The following is a 26,834-nucleotide window of genomic DNA, read 5'->3' as shown; positions in this document are numbered from 1 at the left end:
TAGACTCAAAACAGCCATGTTATATACGTTGCACGGCCTTGTTATAAGAGTTTGAACCGACATTTTCCACGTGATCACTAAACACGGCTAATCATAATATTCATTGTCAAAGAGCTTGGTATAAAACCGCTACGATCTCTGTTCAGACTGAAGCAAAAGCATATTTGTGAACATCTGCGACATATCTTCTTTTACATGCTTGCATCCACCTGCATCGCTGACCTAATTATTGAGAAGGTAGACATCTAAATTATGAATTTAGTTTAAAATAATCCTTATGGGGATTAGATCATCTCAAACAAGCTGAAATTAAGACATAAGCGGAATCCATCTAGGAGAAAGCGGTTTAGAGTGTCCAGGGATCGGTCCATATAACATATCCTGATGAACACACTTCGTGTCAAAGTATGCCATCGATTCTTCTACCAATGCCGGCTTTAGACGCTTCGATCTTTTTTGAGGCTAATAATGTACTTGACAATATCATTAAAGGCAACTATTACTTAGGTAGAGGTTCTTCTTTTCTTTTACAGAATTTCGTACACATCACCTTACATCAGCAGGCATTTACTTACTACAAACTCACGCACAAAAGCATATTTGTTACTTCCGTTTTCTCATGCAGGACAGAGTTCCCCTTTTCTTTCTCTCAAGGTTTCTCAATAAAATAATTTTTCTTTTCACAGATTACCATATTACCTAGCATTTTATCTGTTAACACATTATCTAGAAAATTACATATGTTATCACGTTCTCTCTACTACACCTATGATTAATATTATTATTAATTCCCTTATTTCTTTCTTTCTCTTTTATCCTTTTACATCATTTCATGTCGTCAAATTAATCTATATTAATCCAACTTAACTTATTGGTACATTGCGAATAAATTTCCTTTGAAAGAAAATATCAACCAATATCTCACACAACAGTACAACTTATAAGTCGATAAGTTCGGGGTTCAATAAATTGGAACACACTTACGTTCTGAAGCGGACCGTCCCTTCCAATTCCTTTTTAACTCTTTTTATTGGGCTCTTATTTCAGCTTTGGCTCTTATTCCGTGGCAGAGAGGCTTTCCACATCCGTTTCCAATTTTTCTGGCCGTCTATCTCTTCTTCTGGTGCTCTTCAACTGGACACTATCTTTCCACGTTGATTTCTTGATTCACACACCTGCGTACCTAGCTCATTCTAGGCGGGAACGGATCTAGACACGTGCAGCTTCCTACACGAATTAACCTTCAGTAATGTAGCCTGCGATTCCGATCTAGACACAGGTGCAGTTCAGTTTCCTGCACACATTATTCTTGAGAAATACATAATGCGATTTAACTGTCTAGATTGCCGATCAACCGACTGAGAGCGATCTCCACTTTTACTTTAAACTTTACACCCACATATCTCCCTACTCGTCCGCACTTCCCAAACAAAGAGCAAACTCTCCACGTGTTCACCTCCTCGCGTTTCTCTCCACTCCTTTACCCCTACTCATCCATTTCGCTCTTTTTTCTTTCTTTTCTGGCGTCCCCTCTTTCTGCCGACGATTTCCGAACTCAAACCCCTTCACTCCGAACCCGAACTGTTATTTTCCTCAGGAGTTCCCAACCACTCTCATTGCTATACTTAATTTCTCACTTCTACCAGTTTGCTAGACACCCAGCACTGCCGCCTCCTTCTCCTTATGCAACAAACCACCCTCTCTTGTAATTTCTTGTTTTCTTGTTTACTTCGCACTCCAGCATTACAACTCTTTCATGTATTCCGAGCGCCTCATTAAAGTAACTATTTTTGTGCTTACACTGTACCGCTAACATGCACCCTTACCTATTTTCACGTCTGACGCAGTTTTCTGACGTGAATGCCCGACTGTCCCGACGAACTTCCTGTTTTTCCGTCCAGCTTCGAGACTTGTTTCAAAAGCCCTTCGTAGTTCTATTTCCCGGTCCTATTGTCCCCCGCTCTTAGGGCACCCTTTTTTGCTTGTTCGCAAATAACTACTCCTTCCATAGTATGGGCCACAGTCTTGTTTTCTCTCAGTACCCACTCTTTGTACTACGTGTTACTTCTTATCTCCATTTAATCGCTACTTAATTCACACACTTATAACCTCGTTATTTCTAATCCAGTATTTTCAAACCTTAATAATAAATCCCAATTTTGTCTGCCTTTCATGAATTTATTTCTGATAAATAAATATTTTCATTTTATTTGTAAGGGTGTACTCCTACGCTTCTTCTTGTTGCCTCTCTAACATGCTGCTGTAGAAAACAGTCACCTAAGGAATCCACAAAAGTCTTGCTAGCGTGTAGTTCGCCAATCCACAAATTCCAGTGAACATCTAGAAAGTTAAAATCCCCATTATCAGACATTCCGATTTTCTTGCCCACTTTATTTCCCTGTATAGCTGTTTGGTATACCCATCACAATCATTTGTCTATAACACACTCCCACTCTCAGTTTTGTTTTCCCAATGCTTATATCAACACCAAACTGACTCAACATTGCACTCTTCCCCCAACTCAACTGGATGCATTGCCTTAAATTCAATATTCTTTTTAACTAACAACATAGCTCCTCCACCTCTCCTGTCCTTCCCGTATACATTGTATTTCTCCTCATATTCAAATTCAGCATCACTTATGTCTGAGTGACATCAAGTCTCTGCTATTCCTACAATGTTACACACTGCTGTGTCAGCAATGTCACACACTGCTGTGTCAGCAATGTCACACACTGCTGCATGTACCAATAATAGCAATTCAAGAATCACTTTCATCCCTTCTATTCAAGCGTATCCCCTCCATGTAAAAACAGTCTCTCCTGTTAACAAGCACAGACCACGCTGAGCCTTGCACGTAATCCAGTCCGTTTGATTATACTACAGAAATTCAGTTAACTTATGGAAAACATGATGCGCAACACTTACTGTGGAGTAGCCAAAATCAGCAATTTTTAAACACTTCGAATATCTGTCCAAAACGAGGTTTGTCAGCTTTATATCTCGATGCATGATGCCTGAAAATATAAAGTTTATTAATCCATTAAGAAAAAAGCTTTAACAGGATTCAATCAAAATATAAAATTTAATTATTATGCTAGTACTAGAGCATCGGCGATTCTGAGTGATACATAGCCATGCAGTGTGCGCTATCGATAACTTTACACGAATGTAGCTGATATTAAGTGGTTGATTGAAGCTGTTTACTGTAGTCTAATATCTCTAACATAGCCCTTTTTTCACCTGTTCTTTTACCGACTGGGCCAATTTAAATATAACAACTGAAGCTAAACTCTTATATAGAAGGCAGACAACATTATATAGAGTCCAGTTGCAAGGTAGCTAAGGCTACGAGCTATGAGTTATACAATATATATTTGTAACTTGCGTCTATCCTACTATCGACGACAGTTTGGCCGAATAGCATGGTAGTTATAATCTTCGTCCTCCCCACATGAGGTGGAAAAGGTTGGGATTCGAATCCCATCAATGAGGCAAAGAACATTTATATGCGTTTGTCATTCCGTGACTGAGTTTGTTGGTTTCAAATGTGGATGGCAATTTTTGTCTATCGGAAACTCCGGTTTTTCATCCAGCAAAACAGGCAAACTTCCACAAAACACGCTCAATTTATGGACACAAATTGCGATAGACGAGATCGATCTCTGGTGGTCCTAATATGACATTTTTTATCCTACGAGTTGCAATCATATCCTATCCATATGCTGTTTGATAGATCTGAAAACCAAGTTTCCTCGTGAAAAATATCCAATCCTCGCTATACACTGACCAACTTGACCATGGCAAAAATTCCCCTAACTCAACTGGAGCTTGTTTCGGAATAGGATTTCATGGATTTTTTTTATCCAAAACAAAGAATCATTCATATATATATACACAGGGTGTTTATAAATGGTGGAAACACTTTTAATAATTTATTGCACATGGAGTATGAGAGATACCTTTACTTATTTATACCATGTGAAAGAGAAAACGTGAAAGTTTCCCAGTTACTGCCAAGGCGTGTAGTTACATCATTCACCGCCAGTTGACGTTACCTGTCGTACCTCTACCACTGTAACTGGACAATCCTACCTCGATATGCTGCAGCAATGGTTGATGCCTCAAGTATAGGAAGATAGTGATGACTTTATTTACCAGCAAAACACGTTAAGAGTTAAGTTCTTATGGTTGTGAACAGTTCAGAATTACTTTATGGATTATCGATCTGTCTTACTGTAATTGTGACCTTTTAAAGTATGTTGAAACTCCAAAGGAGCTCATCCTTCCAACTTGGTAATGAGTTTAATGAACAGAATGTTAAGCAATTAGAAATCCACAGTTTAAAACTGTTTCCGATAGGCACAGTAAAATATTTATAAATTCTTAAATAGTACTTGAAAAGCATTTTTAACTTATGTATGTGTATCTTTTCATTTTTATTTGGGTCGTTAATATTTCATAACCTTAGGACATTTTCCCTTCTAAGAAGTTTTACCGCGTAAGAAGTTATAAACCTCCAGGCCCTTGAAAAACTTTTTATCCAGGTTCTACTGTGTATATATATATATACACACTTAAATGATCACTGAATTATGACCACCTACCTTCGTAGGTCCTCCTTTTGCCTTCAGTATAGCAGCTATCCGACATGGCATTGATTCAGCGAGATATCGGAAGCGTTAGTGAGGTAGGGCCAACCAAGCTGTGTGTAATGCGGTCAGCAATGCATGTATGGAGGTGATTGGTGTATCAAGACGCCTGATATCCCTTTCCATAGTGTTCCACAAGTGCTCTATGGGATTGATATGGAGTTCGGAGGCCAATCGATAAGCTGGAAGTCAGAACTGTGTTCCTCAAACCATTCCTGCAAAATTGCCTGATGGCTTGGCGCATTCTCATTTTGGAAGACCATCGCTATTCGGGAAGACGTATAACATAGCGGGATGCACACAGTCAGCAAGCAGTTGACGATAGCGAAGACCACTGATACGTTGTTACACATGAACCAGGGGTCCAAGTTCCTGCCAATGAAACATGCCCAGACCATACAGTTGCCTCCACCGGCCTGCACTTTTGATACCATGCATGATGGATGAAGAACCTCATGTTGTTGACGCCAAATCCGTACACGACCATCCGCAGTGTGGATTAAATAACGTGACTCATCCGACCAGCACACCTTCTTCCAGTCTTCTAACGTCCAACTTGCAAGCTCTTTGCACTAGGCGAGTCTTTTACTCCGATGAACCTTGATTAGGAGAGGATGCCGTAGGGGTCGTCTGCTGGTATAGCCCATACGTGCGAGCGTGCAACGTATGGTCATGCCAGATATTGTTCCAGGTTGGCCCATATTGTATCGGGTAGTCGACTCTTCAACAGTGCTGCGCCTGTTCGCCTGTATGAGACGTCTGACCCGGCGCTCACCTCTAACATCAACCTTTCGCTGACCTTTGCAGTTTTGCCGTCGGGTCGTTGTTTGACCATTTTGACGCCAGTCCTGGTACACTTTAACTACGGCGGCTCTCGAACACCCCACCTGTTCAGCCGTTTGGGGAATTGAGGCACCAGCTCGTCGAGTACCCACAATCTGTCCTTTATTAAAGTACGATTAATCCTTTCTTTTATTCATCACGCTCGGAATTTTGCTACCTGATGAACCACTGACACCTTATCTATGCTACGTAGGCCAACTAATTCCTCACTCTCGTACCTCACATGGTCAACGGGTCGCATTCAGTTTTCATAGGTATGAGGTATGAGGTATATTGAGGGTCTAGCGGCTCCTGGGATTTCTCCCATCTCCGCGAATGTTCTATGTATCGGTGACAGTACCTTGTCAAAGCCAGAGATTTAGAAGTGTGTGGGTCATGAGTAGTGTTATATGTTGTGCCCATTGTTTATCGGGCTTATTGGCCGCCAGGCCCCTAATGGGACCCGACGTTGCCCATACCTCGCCACGTGGAGGCTAGCCGGGTGTTACCATTGAGTCAATTGTACTCTGGCAGGTCCTGCCACTTACTTTCCTGGGATTTTAGTGGCTAGGACCTAAAATAAAATTGGAACGACCGAGGTTGATTTTAATTCACTTACATTAAAGCGCTACTATGGGGTTTGACGCTGAAGGACTGTTTCTGAAGTGCCTAAAAGGTTGGGCGAAATTTTTTTGGTGTATTTTAAATTTGGACGTGTAGGGCTATACACTGTGCAAAAGAAAGTGCTGGGAGGGGAGAGTGAAGGCTGGGGAGTGAAATAGGAAGAAGAGGGTCGATAGGGTAGGTGACCCCCAATTATTCAGTGAGGCATGCCCATAGGGGTGGTCATAATTCATAGGGGTTTTCATAGGGGTGGTCATAATTCAGTGATCACTCAGTATATATCGACTTCTCACGGCTTTCGTTTCCTCTGTAAATTCCAACCAACCGGCCCTCGCCATTAGCAGATCACCGTCCTTCCACGTGCGGAAAAACGACTGGGTTTGAATCCCTTCGAAATGAAAGTAATGTTAGACATTAGTATATTTTTATCTGTATGCCATAACAGCATTCTAGAAAAGACAAGACAAAAACATAAATAAAAATAGAATTTCACTTGAGTTGTTCCTCCATCCGAGAGTTATCAATTCCTATTTCTTAATTTCGAATATTCTGTTCAAATCTAATTCCTATTTTCAGAAAGACATAAATGCGGTTATTAGAAGAGTTGTAATATATATCGATGAAGGATATTGCAATTATTTATAGAACTCAGCAGTCACGATGCATTTCAACTCATATTATCACATGCTTACAGGGAAGCCAGAAATACGAGGGTAGCAAGGAAGCCCTCGTACTTTAAAACAGAACTCGTAGAGAAGCGGGCAGGGAGGAGACACTCACCAAACAGTTTTCCGTCACAATCGATTATTGGTGGAATTTGTGTTCAGATAAATTGCATCCAGGCGTATTGAGGTATTTTTGTTTCAAACACTAAGTAAATGAAATCATTCATAATTTTGTAATCACCTTTCTCGTGCAGGAATCCAATAGCCATGCAAAGTTGGGCCAACCAGATCCTGGCTAAATCTTTAGGAACTGGTCCGTGCTGCGACACGTAGTGAAATATGTCTCGACCGTCCACGAATTCCTCAATTATAATCAAGCTACAAAAAACAAGAAATGTGAATTTTAATTCAAAGAATAACAATAACAAATTATTACCAGGCATAGTGATGAAACACTGTTGCCACAAAACAGCAGAGCGTACAAAGTAAACTTAATTATTTTTGAACTGTATAACTGTCTTATTAGGACCACCCAATTCCTAATTTATAAGCCCATGTGTATAATGTCAATAAATTGCGTGTATTCTTTGGTCGATTTGCCCGTTATGTTGGGCGAAAACCCCGATTTTCTGGGGGGGGGGAGAGTCCTTGCTGTCCACGAATTAGACTGACTAACTCAGCCAAGAAGTGAAAGAGGCCCATAAAATTTCCTCGCTTCATTGCAGAGATTCGAACCTGGGCATTTTCCACCCGGTTTAAAAAGGGCTGTGATCATAACCACTGTGCTAACGTGTACTGTTTGAACTGTATAAAGGTTGAGGTTCTCATGAGAGCTTAAGTTCTCAATTCTCAAGAGTGCTACATATATTTTTACAGATTTATGCATATACTGTATATATATTTCGGCACTATCAGTTGAAATTACCAGTAGTTGCCACTAGAAATTATCCCAAAAACAGCATTTTCTTCTTAGCAACTATTCCCAAATGACGAAGAACTACTGAGAGTAGTCGATACTGAGATTAATCATTGACTGGGCAAATACAATTGAGCGTCAAAGGACATTGTCTCACTGATATATCGATGAAGGATATTACACTCATCGTGGGTGAGCAACAAGTAGTCAGGGTTAAATCAGTCAGAGATTTCGAAAACATCTTCTTGTGAGGTCCTTGCCAACTACACTGTAAATCTTTGTCATCTACTTAGAGAACTGATTTTGATATTCATGCGTGTGTCCTTTAAGCGCCAAAGTAACTAAGGCTATAAGACGTCAGTATATTGTGTCTCTAATAGCGTGTATTCTTCAGTCGGTTTGTTGGATGAAAAACTCGAATTCCAGGTAGGAGATTTGAAGGATTTAAACTGATTTGAAAGCCTTGTTGTACACTTAGAGTTCATTATTTTTCTGAAATTAAGACTTACCTATTGTCTACCTCTACGGATGCTACCAACTGCACAAACAAAGGATTTCCATAAATCACTTGCAGCGTTTTATTCTCATTAGTTATGAGATCTACGTCCTGGTAGATTAAAAAATATATAGTTATTTACAAATATAAATAAATAAAATGTAATTATAATCACAGTTACTGAATCATAAATTATGCGCTGCTAAAAATGCGTGCTTAATCTAATTACTTGTAAATAAATAATAAAAAAAGAAAACTTTTAATATTAATCAAAATTTTAATTAAAATTAATATTAAATTATAATTAAAGCTTTTAATTTTACTTTTCGTATTGAAAGGAACGAAGTTAGTATTAACATTTATATGATCAATAAAATTTAAATAAACTAGCCCTTTAATAATTTTAGATAATTATACAAATATAAGACTCTATACACTATGCAGAGTGTTATATTTGGATAATTATTATTAGAGGGCAGTTATTTAAATGGATTTATTCTGACTGAACAGTGTCCAGTCAGAATAAAAGTAACACCAATAAATCTTCACATGGGTTTCATTTTTTACATAATTAAAAGGATTAATACAAATCGACATATGAGTATTTTAATATTTGGTTAAATTCCCTTTTTGGAAAGAAATTATCTGAAACCTTCTGGAATTGCATCTGTTCATTTTCTAGGTCATCAGGTATACTTCATCATTTAATGATGTCAAATTTGTTTTTTTTTTTTTTTTTTTTTTTTTTTGTATGGATTAGTGACGAATCACACTGGCTAGCGAGCTCTTTCTTCGCACATTGATGTCAATGGAAATGCGACTGATGATTGCAGCTTTAATATTCGCATTTTCAATAATCTTAATAATATTTTGCACGGCCCAAAGAGTATCAATGAATTACACGCAATTTTCACTTGCTCACGCCATATCAATTAAATACCACACACAGTTATTGGAAAGGTAAGTTGAGGTTAATTTTTTCGAAGCATTCAACACCCATTTACAAAATCGTTAATTACCCTCACTTCTAACATGACCGCAGAAATTACATCGTTCTAAACTGTGCTGCCACTTTATTAGGTATGCCCCTGATGTGCACACAAATGGTTTGTCCCACAACGTTGCAAGTCACATGACTACAGTTGTGGATATAAATGCAGCAGAACAACCTTTCTAGTATCAGTTAAGCGCACAAGAATGGGGAAAAGGAGTGATCTAACGGACTTCGAACGTGGCATGGTAGTAGGTGCAAGACGTGATGGACAAAGCATCTCTGAAGCGGCAGTTCTCCTGAACTTTTCACGCGCCACTGATTAAACGGTGTAACGAGAATGGTGCAGCCAACAGAAACGAAGTTCCTGGTGCATCATGTTGATGGAAGGCTCAGAATTTGGCGCAAACAACATGAATCCATGGACCCGTCATGTCTGGCTACTACTGTGCATGGTGTTGGGGGCAGTGTTATGGTGTGGGGAGTGTTTTCTTGGCACACGTTGGGTCCATTGATACCCATAGATTCACTTCTGAATGCCACATCGTACCTAAACGTCGTTGCTAACCAAGTGCATCCGTTCATGTTGACAGTTTATTCTCAGTCAGATGGTTGCTTCCAGCAGGATAATGCGCAGGTACACAAATCCCGAATCGCTATGGAGTGGTTTCAGGAACATGACAATGACTTTACACTGAAAACACTGACAACGCTGAAAACATCAAGTAAAAACACTTCGTCCCGGGTTTTGTCTACGTTGTTTAGATACGCGTATTTATTTCACAAGTTGTAATATGGTGCTGTTGAGTTCTTGGCATTGTTAATTTGAGTTTCTGCTAGTTAAACTCAAATACACTAATTCAGATATATGGCGTAATAGTTCGCAAGATTTTGTTAATGTGCCTGAGAGGTCCAATTACGCCTAGCTCAAATTTAGAGTGGTCAAATGTCAAGATAATAAGAAAGAGCGACGCTACGACAGTACTTCCGCAAAGTTCTACTGGGCGAACTAGCATTGTGCTTCGTGTAGGAGTTGTAGTTGTTGTTGTTATAGAGTGATGGGCACATGAGCGACTTATGTAATATTGCGTCATATAAATCATATGTCTATAAATTTCGTATTTTTCTGGTTGATTTGTCTGTTTACCTGACGAAAGAGCTGAGTTTCCGGAGAAAATTAACAGAACAAAATGTTTTTCATGAATGTTTCATTGAGAACAGTGTCGCCAAAGGCGAATATTTGATATAATAGGCATCCTGGTATGCAAATTCCGAGTGTCCAATACAAATCGATCCACCATCTTACAGAGGCTGCACATTATGCAAATTATTCATGTCTATAAAAACAGTGGTTGCGACCACATCACTTCATTCCCGTTTTTTGGCTTGCTCAGTGGGACAGTCACATCTCTAATACTCAGGATGGCCAGTCATCGTTCTTTAGATGCTTCTTTGCGATGGCAGGCTGTTGGACCACTTGAAGCTGGGCGTTCCCAGACGGAGGTGGCACATTGGATATATGTGTGTGTGTCACGCAGTATCGTCTCGAGCACAATGGAAGCAGTTTTTTAGGCCTTTATACAGAGTGTATGTTATACAATAATACTAGGTGGATTTGGACGAGAGCCTTGGAACCACCATTGAACAGAAATACAGATGAGATGAAATGAATGGAAGCAGCATGTCTGCGCGGGTAACACAAATTGTATCATTACCCTCCTTCACCGGGTGAAAAAGGCCCCGGTTCGAATCCCGTAGATGACGTGAGGAACTTTAATGGGCTTTTTTCACTCCGTGGCTGAGTTAGTCAGTCTCAGGCATAGATAGTAAGGGGTTTTTTTTTTTTTTTTCCAGAAACTGGGATTTTTTCGTCTAGCAAAACAGCAAATCGACCAGAGAACACACGCATTTTACAGACACAAATGCGAGTTTATGTATTGACGGTATAATAATAATTTATGGAAGCAGTTTCAGGAGACAGAAACCATTAGAAGAAGAGCTGGTCAAAGTCAAGCTCTAATAGCAATACAAAACACTACGATGTCCTGTCATCAACTGTCACTTGAGGTTGCTGCAGCCACAGGTGAAAACATATCCAACCGGACTGTGTTAAGAAGGCTCAGTTCAAGTGGACTCCACGCAAGGAAGCCAGTGATTCGTATCCCATTAACTCCAAACTACCGCACAGCTCGTCGAAACTGGTGCCATGAACATGTGACTTGGAGCCCTGACAAATGAGATACAGTTGTGTTCTCTGCTGAATCCCGTTTTAGCCTACAAACAGATTCTAGATATTATTACATTTGGAGACAATGACGATTGCAGTACCGTCCCTCCAACATCAGAGAAAGGGATACTTACGGTGGAGGCGTTGTTCTCGTTTGGGGGAGGAATAATGATCAACGACTGCACCCCTCGTCATGTTTTTGATAGGGGTACCATAACTGCACAGAGGTACCAAGAACATATCCTCAAACCCTATGTGAAACTTTTTAAGGGTGCGGTTGGCCCAGATTTTCTTTTCATGAACGACAATAGCACTCAACAGAGAGCTCAAGGGGTGGAAGAATATCTTGAAACCGAAGATATACAATTACTGCCGTGGCGAGCACAATTACTAGACTTAAATCCGATCGAACACGTGTGGGATGCCTTTGGGCGTCGCATTGCACGCCGACAGCGAACTCCTCGGTCACTTGGTAAGCTAAAGTGTGCGCTGGTGGAAGACTGGGATTTATCGAAACAGAATCTTATAGACACTCTTATACTGAACTAGGGTTCACCTCTGTCCAGTCTGATTAGCCGTTGGAGGGATCATACGCCGTACTGATTTCTTGTGACAATCTATTCGTGCATTTTGTATTGACTTCTGTAATGTGACTTTTTTTTTTGTAATTCTTTTATTACCCACAGAAATGTCCCTTATGCCTATCCGAAGTTTCTCGCTGTCTCCTCATTTCATCGTTATTCTGAGGTACACCACCATATTAATTTTGTCCGGCTTCATCGCAAGCTTCACGAGTTGCACCACATTTTCTACGTGTTCTGTTAATTTGGTCGAACACTGTACTTGTGGTTCATTCCTTTGCTGCCTTACTTGAGTAATGGCTATTCTAAGTTGTCCTGGCGAATTATAACCGTAGTCTTTTTTGCACCATTCAAACTTACATCATATCAAATCCATTCTAAATTTCATCCTCTAGGAAATCAAAGTGATACGATTTATTTAGATGAACCATTCATTTTATTGTAGTTATTTTATTCAGTTTTTATAATAATTTTCTATTTTACACTTTATTTAATTAGTTAATATATTTTTAAATACAATACACAACCCCGGCCTTGAGGCCATGAAAGGCAAATCCGCAATGTATGGTGTATCTATTCATATTGTTCTTAATCCCAAAAATATTTCTATTTTTGATTCCCAATACTAGGATACAGTGATGACAATATGTTGTCGCATACTGTGTAGCTAGATGGTATTGTACTGCCCTATAAAGATTATTTATTTATTTTATATTAAACACTAGTAGATAGTACAAAGCTACCTGGGCTGATAATTGGGGATGTTGCCGGGCATCTCAAAAAAGCTAAGTAAGAAGGTTGCATTTACAGGAGAAACTGTCAAAGACAAATTTAAATTTCTTATGATTTCCAAGATATTCACTTTGAAATTAAAAATGCTCTTAATATCGGAAACAGTGTTTTTTAAATGAAACTAAGTTTCATTTTATGATGTTGATGCCACGTGAAGATTCTCACCTGTTCATTTGTCTTCGTTTTATAATAAATTTTCAGAAGAAGTTTCTCTTCGGTTATATAATTCTTCGCAATGAGTATAGCCCGATCACCACAATTCTTCAGACATCCAAGAACTATTAAATCGAGTAACTTAAAATCTACCAGCCTCGTTGTGACTCCCTAAATAAAATAGAATGCCAGCTATGTATTTCGTAACTTAATATTCACATGAATTGAAATATTTGTTATTTTCTGGGACACCCAGTTAATCATATTAAAGAGGAAATACCTTTATAACAGTTATTGTCTCAGGTTTTTAAGTATTCAGTTAGAACCACCATCACGGTTGTTTTCACTAGTCGAATGTTTAATTTCTATTTTACTTCGATAATAACTTTTGTATCAGAAAGTACAACTACGGTAATCTGTTCTCAGCCCTTTTGATGAGACCGAGACACGCATCTTGCTATGCTACCATGGATAATAAAAATGCACACTACTGTGTATCGGGTAAAGGACATTACCTGAAGAGAGTTAAGATATCGATATTTAGTTAAGACCAAATGTCTTAATGAAAAACATGTCACGTAAAATTTAAAGTTTTTGATATTGTTTTTAAAGTTTAAGATATTGATGAATCGCAATGTTCTCGGCACCACTGCAAGCAGGTTTTTCTGTTTTTTCTCTGAAACAAGTAGTTTCTGAATAGGCAGGCGACTACCAATACTCAATTTCTTCAATTCCTTGTGCACAGTACAAGGGCTTGGTTGAATTCAGATGTTATCTGCTGTACACTGTATGTTCTATTCTTCTGCACAGTCTTCCTTGGACTACGACGGCTTCCCCCTTGAAGTACTGTTTTTCTTCAATATTTACTCCTTTGAGATGTGAAAAACCGCTTGCTTTCCGGTCATTAAAAACTTTCGAAATGGATGCATTTGAGAAACCAATTGTGTCTTTTGTTTAGGAAACCACTGATGGCGCGAGATCCTAAATGCTATGCCACTATACTATGTGTCTTTCGTATCTTGAATGGCTCCTGCTGAACGTGTACCCACAATAAGATCTTTTTCAAACTGTGCTAGATAAGGCGTTTTCTCTATTCTGGCTTCACATTACTGCAGTCGAAAAGCAATAATCTGAAGCCAGTGCAGTAGACTCAACGAGACACTCCATCACCCCACGAATCACAGTTTTCTTTGCATTTATTTGTGTTTCTTCTGTCTGTTACTGTCTTAAAAGGTTCGTAATTTTTTGGCCAGTGTGTGTATACTGCTTTATGGACTAGACAAGAACATGTAATAATTAGGGACCCGTGCCTAGCGACCCAATACATTTTAAAATGTGTCCTTCCTATTTCTATGTGTGCCTTGCAAATTTGTTCCTCTATTCCTTAGTCGCATTGCAAGTTCATCCTCGAGGTTGAATATTAGCTCATGAGATCGTTTAACAGAGTGTCTGGCCATTCCTTCACTATCTCAAGTGCCGTTCTCTACTGAAACCTTAATATTACACTCCGTATGCAGGGCATAATCATTAGGAATATGCACACTATATCAAAAATGATAACTTATGACTGAATCTTTTATATTATGGCTTTCAGATATGGTTATACAAGTTAATGCGTTTCAAGTATTGAAATAGTTCTTCAAAATTTGCATTATTCCCAAGAATGTTTAATAAAGTCAGAGGTTCCTGCAAATTGGACAGCGAATAAAAACTGGATTTCCGAATACTTGAATATTGACGGCATTCTATTAGGATATGTTTAATTGTTAGTTGGGTCTGACAGAAGGAACATTGAGGAGGATTGTTTCCCAGAAGAAAGAACTGATGAGTTGTATATGAATGACCAATTCGGATGTTTTGCCAAAATAACTTCTTCTCGCCTGCTTTTCCTGAAACTAGAAGTGCGCAGCTGAGGTTCTTTTTTAATCTGGAATAATTTATTATTGACTTTAGTTTGCCACAATTTTGACCATTGAATCCTACATGCTCTTTTAACAATGGATTTATAATCAGTGTATGGCACTTTCAGATGGAAGAATGATCCACTGTCAGGATGTTTAGCAGCACGATCCGCACATTCATTACCTGGGATGCCGACATGACCAGGGATCCAGCAGAAAGTGACCATCTGGGCGGTTGTTTGATGTTGATGTAATTGAGATCGGATCTGTTTCAGAATGAGATGGTGGGGAGAAGTACCAGACTGAATGGCGGCGACTGCTCTTAAGGAGTCTCTATATATCAGAGCTTGCTTGTAATGCTGGTGGCTTATATTATCTAGGACTAGTTTTATTGAAGAATTTTGCGGTATAGATACTGCATTCCGTAGGAAGAGACGCAGTCATTGAGAAGGCAGAAGAAATTGCTACAGCACCTACAGCTTCATCTGTTTTGGAGCCATCAGTATAAATTATGTGGTTTCTCTGAGTTTTCTAAGGTGTGGGCTTTATGTAGCTGCTGAAAGTTGTTGTTTGGCAAAGAGCCTTTTCTCCATATCAAAAACAAATTATCATAAAGAGGTGAGGATTGAATCTAGGAATGTTCAGGAGGAGCAATGTCTTCGAGGATATGCTGGAAGTTAATATTCCATCTGAGCAAGAGCTCGTGCAATCGAAAACTCGCATGGTGGTTTCCATTAGGTTTATTACAGTATAGAATTACATATTGCATGTCAAATAGGTATTCCCAACTGGGATGGGGTGGAATACTTTTAACTTTTGCAGCATAGTTACATAATAAGGTTTTTCGTTTGAGGTGCAGCGGGGGTTCATTTTCCTCAATATACAGAGTGTGGACTGGAGATGTTCTGAGGGCTCCCGTGACCATCATTGGGGCACTATGTTGAATAGTATTTAGACGTAACAAGGAACTGTTCCTTGCAGACCCATTAACAGGTGATCCATAATCTAAGCGGGACCGAATTAAAGTTTTATAAAGATGGGAGCAGGCGTGTCTACAGCATCCTAGGAGTTAGTGGTGACAGCCCTTAAGATGTTAAATTTCTTTAGACAGAACAAAAATTGAACAAGCATGTAAGACCTTACACCCTTCAATCTACAAATGTTTATGTAAATATAAGAAAAGCTATGAGATGCCACGCTGTGTCCGAGACTACCTTGAAGAGCATACTACAAATAGATGTGGACTATGAGAATATACCAAAATGAATTGAGATAGAATAAAAATGTCAATTATCAAGTGATTCAAATATCATTAACTCAAAGTTCCTCCTTTAAAAAAAAATAATGTTAGGTAAGCTATGGATCGATAATTATGCATTCATTAACATTTTGTAAATATATATTATTCTTAATATTTGTGATAATTAACAAATTACTGCTCCAATTACTTTGCCAAAATCAGGTACTTCCTAGAAGACGCGGAACTTCATATACCAGTACCAAAAGATCCAACTTGTAGTATTCGAGAGAAGGCAACGCAGAAACTCAAAGAACCGGTAGACAACAAAAACATAGATGAAGACTTTCACAAAACACTCAACCCTTATAATTCCGAGCCGCTATATACATTTTCAAACATTTTTTTTTTTAAAGTACATGCATAAATGGGGAATTACAGCCAGAGTTAGGAAGAGTTCCTCATCGTGTTACGGTTTGGTCCCTCAATGATACAGTTTGGTCTCTCATGCTCAGGTTTTAGAATTTCTCCCAAATACAAAAATCCAAGCCCGAAGACGGATTTCAGTATTGAAATCCGAAACAAAGCCAATTTTATGTAATTAGTGGGATTGTTTTGAGTAAATTGTATTCGTTGTCCTTTGTACACCAAATTTAAAAACAGCTAAAGGAATGTGTCCTTATTGAATCCTTCATAATTAAGATTTTTTCATTTATTTTAGGATTGTTAGTTTCGCGAATATCTATAAAGGGTTAAGTTGCTAGAATGAGGGTCATAAGAGAGAAGGTATTGGTGTATGGTCTCTTTAAATTTCATGTATGCTAAATCATTGATCTGTTTCGCGGAATGAAAAACCAAATATTTCGAGAGAAAATTTCATAAATATTCGGTGGGAATCGAATCCACGCACGCAATGTGAAAGAAGGGCAACACAATTCATTTTCAACCCCATAGGGCACAGTCATAGACAAAACTGGTTATTATAGGATTTTAGGTGCATCAGCCACTTATACCAAATTGCGCCGTTGTCTGTTCAGAGTATGTTCACGATCTGTTTCGAATGTTATGCGAGCTGAAATCCCTACTTCCTCCTTCTGAGATCGGTTAACTAAAGCCCCGATTGAAGAAGCCTCATTAGAAATTCTTCCGGTCTACGACAGTACTATAAACCAGACCTCTCCAAACGAGTGACAAGTAGTGAACATGATAGAGAATAACAAAACCGGTATGCTTATATAGTTTTTAATTGTTTGCACTAATATTTATGTGATTATGCTTATAGCTATTCGTATCGATATTTACTGAAACGTTGCTTACAGAAATCTTCTTGCTTATATTCTTATCCTCTTCAGCAGGTACCACTAGGCATTGCTGTATCCATCTGCACGGTTTCAAGCAGACTAAATGAGGTGGTGCATATCGTTTAATGATTGTTTGATAATTTATTGGATCAAAAGTAGACCATTTCCTGAGGTTTACCTTAGGTGGTGTGGGCAACATCTCTTCCAGCCATTCCGGAATACATTTAAAGTCTATCGATTCTCTCTATTAAAAAATGAACTTATTAATATTGACCCATTAGTATATAATCTAAAAAAATCAAATCATCCTTTATGAATATTATTGGCCATACATCTGTTAGTCAAATGTAAACATCATTTCTGATGACTGAAGATCAATAACACGTCATCATTGGTTCATAATCAAAATAGGGTAGGTGGCACTGCCCTGTATGCGCAAAGTAGGATGTGCCTGCAGCAGAATGGCGTTTGTGTTGATAGTTCTGAACCGAAGATTGGCCAAGAAGCCAAATTGAAATAAAAAATTAATGTTTGATTAACACGTTGGCGTCATTTATTCTAAATTTAGAAAAACATTTCATAGGACCTGTTTAGTTGCACCACATATTTTCTGGGCCAATTAGAAACTATCAATGATTTTTTCATCTTTTGTTTTTAATTTTATTTTTACTTTTTATCCAACAATTTTGTTTTGAAACAGAAACGATTGTCCAGCAGTAAACTTCTGTGTTCATTTTTTACGATTCCTTCTAGCGGGCACATCTTTTTATACATTTGTGTCCATATATAAATAAATTTTCTTAGCAATAGTAGTACTGTACTGGTAAATGACGCAAGGAACCAGACTTATACAGCATCAGTCAAAAAAATAAAACACTACTCACCTTATCTATCCATCATACCCACATTGGCCAAAAAAACACGAAACTTTGTATTACGACAGAAGAAATGCAAATAAATGTGAATAAATAACAGTATATGCCAATAAAACTGCGGCGTGGGTAATGCTGTTTCCCCATGTTCAATATAAAGACAACGAAAGTCATAACTGGTTTTTCGAAATCACCCATCTCAAAGGATTTTAATGACTGGAAAGCAAGCGGTTCTTCCGCATTTCAAAGGCGTAAACAATACTTCAAAAGCGAAGCCGTCGTACTCTAAGGAGGACTGTACAGAAAAATAGCTGTCCAGTTTGTAGCAATTAACATTTGAATTCGACCAAACCCAAAACTGCCCTATTTCTATCAGTACCATGAACAGGAATTCAAGAAACTGAGTATTGGCAGTCTCCTACCAGTTTTTTTTCTTGTGCAGTCGACTGAACAGAGAAAACAGAAAATCCGCTTGCTTCGTTGGCGCTGAGAACGTCGTCATTAGATAGTGGAATAATGGAAGAAAGTCAGACGAATCACGATGCACTCTGTTTTGCACTCATAGTAGGCAGAGATTGTGTCGGGAACTTCACAAAGCAATGGACCCTGCTTGTTGACACATTGGCATATGGAACTTGTAGGTGGCACCATGGCATAGGGAATGTTTTCTTGCCATAGACTGCATCTGTTGATACCGCTGGAAGGCCGAATGTCATCCAGGGAGTATCTGAATTTTGTGTCAGATCTACTGCACCCTGAATGTTACACTTTTATCCCGAAGGTGATGGCGACTTTATGGATGACAACGCACCGCGCCAGAAACGTGCACGAATACTTCGGAGAACAGGATATGGATTTCCACTGTGGGCGCCCGTTTATACAGGGTCCTCGAAAAAAGTGTCCGTGATTTCCCTTTTAGTTATCTTCGGAAATATTTGATCGTATCAGCAAACAGTGTGGTAACTCATTATGTTTTATTTGACACCTCAACAGTGACCTTGGTTGCGTCGTGAGTGTGCGCACAATGGCTCCTCCGGCCACCGCCTCAGTCAGTGTCAGTAAGTTGGCCGTACAACAGAAAGCGCAGTATGTGTTGTGGTACGCTGAATTTCGATACCGACATACGTCAATACCGACGTACGTCGGTATTGACGTTGCACTGTTATGACAGATTTCGATCCAGCGCACCACAACACATTCTAGAACGTTACCACACTGTTTGCTGCTACAATCTAGTATTAGTATTAGTATTAGTAACGGCCGCATGGTGCAAGAAAGCCTATGGCTTATGCTGCACCAGCCAAAAAAATAATAATAATAAAAAAATAAATAAATAAAAAATAAATAAATAACTAAATAATAATAATTAATAAAAAAAAAGGAAATTAAACCTATCATCCTATGCGCTTCCCTTACCCGAAAGTACTGTCCAGATGACCTTTGAATTTCCCCAAACTGTCGGCCTCTACCACCCATGAAAGCAACTTATTCCAGTAATTTATAACTCGCTGGATAAAATAAAACTTCCTGCGTCCAATCTAAACATTTCCCCCCGTAACTTGAATTTATGTCCCCTAGTTCTAGCATCATTTATAATCTTGAAAATTTTGTCCTCATTCATTTTACTGACGCCTCTCAGAGCCTTAAACACCTCAATCAAATCTCCTCTAAGGTGTCTACTTTCCAAACTCTGCAACCCACATATTCGAAGTCTTTCTTCATAAGGACGCCCTTTTGCCGATCTCACCAGGCGAGTTACCCTTCTTTCACCCTTTCAAGAAGCTCGATGTCTTTCTTTAGGTGCGGTCTCCATACTTGAACACAGTATTCCAAGTGTGGTCTAACATAAGCCTTATATAATGGGATTATCACGTCCCTATCTCTACTTGCAAAAGTTCGATAGATCATCGATAGAACACCATGGGCCTTCCTTGCAACCTGTTTACAATGCTCAGAGAATTTCATGTCTGACCGTATCGTAACACCCAAGTCCCTTTCCTCCAGTACTGGGTTTAGTTGAACTCCACCAAGTGAATAAGTTATTTTGGGATTACTGTTTCCCAGTGGAAATACCTTACGCTTTGTTGAATTAAAGCAGAGCTGCCATTTTTCTGACCATTCTTGAAGTCTATCTAGGTCTCTCTGAAGAAGCTCAGCTTGACAGTGATCATTAACTACTCTACCAATTTTAACATCATCTGCAAATTTAGACATCACGCCCTCTATCCCTTCATCAATGTCGTTTATGAAAATTAAAAACAACAGTGGTCCTAATACTGATCCTTGGGGAACCCCACTTCTTACATCAACCCAATCTGAGGAATAGCCATTTATCACAACCCTCTGCCTCCTGCCCTGAAGCCATCCTTCTATCCATCTAAGGATTTTTCCACTGATTCCAACCTGTTCCAGCTTATAAAGCAACCGCTCATGTGGGACTGAGTCAAAAGCTTTGCTAAAATCTAAATAAACAATGTCGAAATTATTCCCTAAATCCAGCTCGTGAGTGACCCTTTAGAAATAGCGAACCAGATTTGTTAAACATGATTTTCCCCTTTACAAAACCATGCTGAGTATCCTTGAGAATTTCAATTCGATCCAAATGATCCTGAATTCCACCCTTGATCATTGCCTCCATGATTTTCCCTACTACTGAAGTCAGACTGACAGGTCGATAATTTCCAACTTCACTTTTAGAGCCACCCTTATGTATGGGAGATACATTTGCACTTTTCCAATCCAAGGGAATCTCCCCAGAGTCTAGTGATGCTCGCATAATTAGCCTCAATGGTTCAATGCACTGGCTTGCCGCCTCCCTTAAGATTATAGAGTATATTCCATTAACTCCAGGAGCCTTACTGGTCTGTAGACTCGAAAGTTTTTTCATTAAATAATCTTGCGAAATTTCAATATCATTAATTACATATTTTTTAACTTCGCTCCCACAATTTCCCATTGCCACAAAAGGCTTTTCATTTGTAAATATCGATGCAAAATAACTGTTGAGTTCATCTGCAACGCCAGCTGGTGTATTTATTACTATCCCCTTTCCCTTACTTAAAGGTCCAAAATCTGGTTTGTCCTGCTCTTCTTGGCATTTATATATGTGAAGAATTCTTTATCCCCCCTCTTTGCTCTGTTTGCTAGTGATTCCTCATGAACTGCCTTTGCCTGTCGAACCTTTTCTGTGGCTCTATTACACATCACCTTGTAGCTGTTATAGGCTTCAGTACTTTTTATTGCTCTGTATCCTTTCCATGCCACCTTTTTCTGCTCAAGTAATGTGGCAATTTCACTATTCATCCAACTTGGAACCCTTCTCGTGGAGTATTTTTTTAATGGTATATACGCATTCAAGGCATCTGTGATTCAGCGATCACAGCAATCGATCAAATATTTCAGAAGATAATTAAAAGGGAAATCACGGAGACCTTTTCCGATGACCCTGTATTTTATTTATTCTTATTGACATTCGTTTTCTTTAGTGGGCTATATGTCAATTGTTGTACCATCCCGGGTTAGATATAGCCAACTGTAGTCCTTCAGCCGCGTATATTTTATTTATTTATTTATTATTCTTTAAAATAATTGACTTCCACCCTACTGAAGTCCCGGACGGACACATCCCTTCTTTCCTTTTCTCCTTTTATCTTATTGGTAATCTCTGTTACTAATCAAAAATTTCCAAATTTGGAAATTTTGGAAACTTTAGGAAGCGCTACTTACTACAGATTCATTCACGAGATCTTTGTTACTTCCCTTTTCTGATACAGACCAGGGTTCTATTTTCTCTCAAGGTTTCCCAATAGAATATTTTTTTTTCTTTGTACACATTAACTTATTACCTCGAATTTTATTCGTTATAATATTATCTGTTAACACATTATCTAGAAGAGTAATATATGCTATCACGTTCTCCTTCTACTATGTCTCTGATTAATGTCATTATTTTTTTCTCTCCTTTACCCTTTAAGAAATGCTACATCATTTCATGATCTTTAACGTAATCTATACGCTCAACTTAACAACTTAACAGTACGTTACAATCAAATTTCCGTTGAAAGAAAATATCAACCAATATCTCACAGGGTTCAGCTTATATATCTATAAATTCAGGTTCAATAAATTGGAACACACTTACGTTCCGAACCGCAACTGTACTTTACACAAGCACTTGTAGGAGCGAAATATTCAAAAAATGAAATTATCCAAGAATATTTATTTACTTATTTATATACACACATTTCTCACACACAGGGCGGACAGACCCTAAATAAAGGTGAGAACGCTAGAGTTACAGAAAATACAAAACTAGAATTAAAATATATACAAAATTAACATTAAGATTACAAAGTAAGGAGCAAATTCTTATAGATAGATGTATTAAGAGTAAAATCAATATTGTAATTATTCAATACCTGAAGGAAAGAAACAGAGGACTCTCAAGCAAGTGATGAGTACTAAGAACAGGCAGTGAGAAATTAATTTTATAACGAGAATTCAAATGGGGTATAGCGAAAGGTATTTGTTCAAGAAGAGATGGAGAATCGATAACAGAATGTATGATATTGTAGACAAAGAGAGATCCGTGGAGTTGTCGACTGGAGGGAAGAGGAACGATTCTAAAGCGACCAAAAAGAACTCCATAATTTCGACGGTGAAAGGCAATGCGATTTCTATAGCGTAAGAATTTAATGAATTTAATTTGAGTTCTCTCAATCTGTGCGGACCAAATAATATCACAATAATCAAAAATGGGAAGTATAAGCTGCTTGTAGAGAAGAATTATAACTTTGTCACTCTTGAAAATAGAGGAAGAACGCTTGATTAATCCACCTCTCGTGTTTGGGGTTCACATAAAAAAAAATTAAAAAAAAGAAATTTAGAAGTCTGAGATATTACGTGATCAACGTGAGAAGAAGGATAAAGTCAGATCGAAATTGGACACCTAGATCCTGAAACGTATCAGTATTTGCAATTAAAGAGTTTCCAATATAATAATCAGTAAGGATGGAGGGTCTAACTACACGATTCGAGCGAAAGCGACATAATTTACATTTTAACTGGTTTAGAAACAAGTTATTTTTTATTGAGCCAGAGTGAGAGGGAATCAAGACAGGACTGGAGTTCATCTTTGTCAGTTGAAGAACGAATAACTTTGTAAAGTTTAATATCATCTGCATAGAGTTGCCACTTAACCTTAACAGGCCGAAATAACGTTGGCAGATCATTGGTATAAACAATAAAGAAGAGCGGACCCAATGGTGAGCCTTGAGGGACACCTTGCGAAACAGTAAACAGAGTTGATGAAGTACCATCAATTATTACGGATAGTGTACGATTTCTAAGCAGTGAATCAAGCAAATCTAGTAATGAGGATGGTAGACCATAAGATGACATCTTGAACAGCAAAAGATCGATGTGGACAGAGTCAAATTCATGTGAAATATCAAGGAAAGCGAACCAATTTGATTTCCTTTGTCCAAATTAGTTTGTAGGAAATGTGAAAACAAGGTAAGATTTGAAATAGTTGATTTCCTGGGAAGAAAAGCATACTGATGATTATTGGTATAAGGGTGAAAATAGAAACTGAAACATTTATAATGTAAAGTATTTTCATTTGATTTTATTTTTGCAATGTGTGTAAATAGTCAATTGATGTAAAAAAAGTTTTTATACACAGTTTGGCCAGTGAATGACAGAATTTTTATATAACGTAATCTACAGAGTACAAAAACCCCATTTCTCGAGCTGGAATTTCAGCATACTGTTAGTAGAAGCCAGCATGAAGTCTGGGACGAATTCTATGATATCTATCTCCAACAGCGAATCCACGCATTCGTTATATATCTACCAAAACGTTTTAAGGAAGCTGGAAGCAACGCTTCGATATCCTTAAGGAGAATCGCCCTAGACTTTGTCACATAAAAATCTATCCGCTATTTTAGCTATACGAATGAGCAAGCTTTGTAAATCTGTTGGAAAAGTCGCTCAAGAAGCAATAGTTACTGCTCCTGTGCAAAATGCTCAAAAGGCGTACATTTCATCCCTGTCCATAGTTCAAGACTTGAATTTTCTGAGTGGCTATTGTCAAAGCAGGTACAGAACTCTACTAATATTTCAGACATCCGTTTCAATGACGAAGTATGCTTCCTTTTGAGTGCAACTACGAACAAATATTAATACCGGTACTGGAGTGATGAGAATCTTATTGGGTGGAAACCTTCTCAACGATTACAGTGTGTACAGCCACTCATGGACAAACAATTATAAGTCCTTCCTTTTTTATGAATCTGTCAAACGGTGACTTGTGGCTGATAAAAAATTTGCAAAGCACTTTGGGAAACTTACATAAAATTACTTTAACAGTTTACTTTAACAGCTTTTAATTCCAATACTAGAATGGTAAGAGAACACTCTGAATGAAAATAGGTAGGATGACTTAGGATCGCATATTTCAGTGGCTACCAAACAGCGCCGAATTCTTACTTCAAGAGAGATCAATACGCCTGAAGGGACCTGTATTTTTATGCTTGCCTCTTCTACAAAAAAGGAGATCTAAGTACTTATGAAAGTTACAACCTGCATTAAAGAATAACACAATATTGTCAAGTGTCACGCTCTTAGCTAAGTACACTGAAAGGACAGAATTCATGGAATACCTGGTTCCTGGGCAACAGGACACTGTCACCCCTCTCGCTTGCGGATTAACCCACTGCTTGGTAGGTATATAAGTACACTGCATTCGCGTAGACGGTAATTCGATGTCATTACGGATAAACGTCGTGAGTTAACCCACTTTGAAAGAGGGATGATAGCAGGTGCACGACGCATAGGTCACTCTATCTCGGAGGTGGTACAGAAATTGCACTATCCCCGTTCGACAGTATCAAGAGTGTATCGGGAACATGCCATTTTAGGAATAAGAACTCATCGCGGGCAGCACTGTGGGCAGAGAAAAGTGGTGGATGAACGTGGTCGTCGACGTCTGTCTCGCATTGTTTCAGTCAACCAGACAAGCGATAGTGGCACAAATCACTGCCAACTTCAACGAGGGAGGTGCCAGAAACGTCTCCATCAAGAACATCAGGCGATCATTAGCCGCAATAGGTTATGGAAGCTGTCGACTCACCAAAGTCCCACTGCTATCACCACGACACAGGACTCTACGCCTCAACTGGGCGAAAGAACATCGGCACCGAACCTTGGATGATTGCAGACGGGTCTCCTGGTCCGTTGAGTCCCGTTTCCAGGATTTCGAGCGGACGGCAGGGTGCATATCTGGCCGAAACCAGACAAAGCTATGCACTTGTCATGTCAACAAGGACCTGTTCAGGCAGGTTGACAATCGGTAATCGTCTGGAGCGTGTTCAGTTGGTACACGTTTGGACCTCTGTTACGTCTAGACGCATCTCTGAACGGTCCAGGTTACGGCATTGTCTTACTGGAAGAGTCTATTGCGTCCACAGGGCAATGGACCCTTCCAGCAAGACAATGCCTCACAGATCCTTGGCGACAAGAACATGATTCTAAGAGCATTCCGCAGATTTTACCAACATGGAATGACCTATCCGTTCACCGGATATGAATCCTGTGGGGAATCTTTGGAATGCTGTGGAAAGGTCCGTTCGAACTTGGGATCCTTCATCCAGGAATACGAAGGAATTATGGACAGCGGTGCAGCAAGCATGGATGGAAAAACCTGTGGAATGCTTTCGTGAGCTAGTGGATTCAATGCCTCTCCGTGTAACTGCCCTTATCCGGGAGAAAGGTGGGCCTACCCGTTACTAGGTATGTATCCCATGATTTCTGTCCACTCAGTGTATATTATGGATATCTATCAATACAGCTGACTTCCTTTTAAAACTGTAAAGCATACCGTTTCGTAAACAATGGAGTGAGGCTTCCCGATTCACTTGCTTTCTTTTGTTTTCAGTACACTGTACAAAAGATGAATAGTACCAAAGACAATAATTTTATTCAAGGTAACGTAAGTTTCATCAACTTTTCGTGTACGGGGTTAGCAAGTTAATAAGAATTTGGCTTACCTGAAATCGCTCCCGAAATTCTCCAAAGGACATCTGATGTAAATCTCTTCTTTCTATTCCACTTCTCCGGAGAGTACAGTCCGGCATTACGGGACCCGTAGTTTCAATTACCAGTGGGGCATTGTTTTCTGTACTCAACTTCTTGATAGAAGTTCTGGGTCTCACGGAATCTCGCCTCATCGTTACAGTAATTTCGTTTAAATCATCCTTTGTCACCGGATTCTTTTTTATGACGTTTTCTGAGTCCATCTCTTTGGATTCTATTTCAGTTATCCTAGGCGTATGACGAATTTAGAGACTCTGAGGTTGGTTACTTTCGTTTCAATAACGAATCCCTTTTGTGTTGCTATCACTTCAGGTTCCTATTGAAAGACATGACAAAATTCGTAGCATTCATATAATTCATACTTAAAGAGCACATATGATGGTTTTCGTGAAATCAAAAAGACTAAAGGTAACGCACATAAGTCTATAACAGACAATGGATTCCCTAAACTGAACACGGTTAGCCAAAATTATACGACGGTCGTTCACATAATTCATATTTTAAACCCTA

The 26,834-nt window shown here is 38.8% G+C and overlaps 1 protein-coding gene across 1 annotated transcript in view; it reads right to left on the bottom strand.

Moving 5' to 3' along the window:
* Positions 1 to 26,527, bottom strand: part of LOC150077735 (uncharacterized) — a 45,267-nt gene extending 18,740 nt beyond the window's left edge. The window contains exons 1-4 of the mRNA XM_090385232.1: positions 26,279 to 26,527; positions 8,189 to 8,286; positions 7,005 to 7,141; positions 2,929 to 3,017 (exon numbers count right to left, since the gene is read on the bottom strand). Coding sequence (XP_090241358.1) covers positions 2,929 to 3,017; positions 7,005 to 7,141; positions 8,189 to 8,286; positions 26,279 to 26,527 — 573 coding nt within the window. The remainder of the gene's footprint in view (positions 1 to 2,928; positions 3,018 to 7,004; positions 7,142 to 8,188; positions 8,287 to 26,278) is intronic.
* Positions 26,528 to 26,834: the final 307 nt, after the last annotated feature.

Source organism: Mastigoproctus giganteus, chromosome 11 (assembly GCF_048544385.1).
Source record: "Mastigoproctus giganteus isolate SK-2022 chromosome 11, ASM4854438v1, whole genome shotgun sequence".
NCBI lineage: Eukaryota > Metazoa > Arthropoda > Arachnida > Uropygi > Thelyphonidae > Mastigoproctus > Mastigoproctus giganteus.
This window is presented reverse-complemented; position numbering and strand designations above follow the sequence as displayed.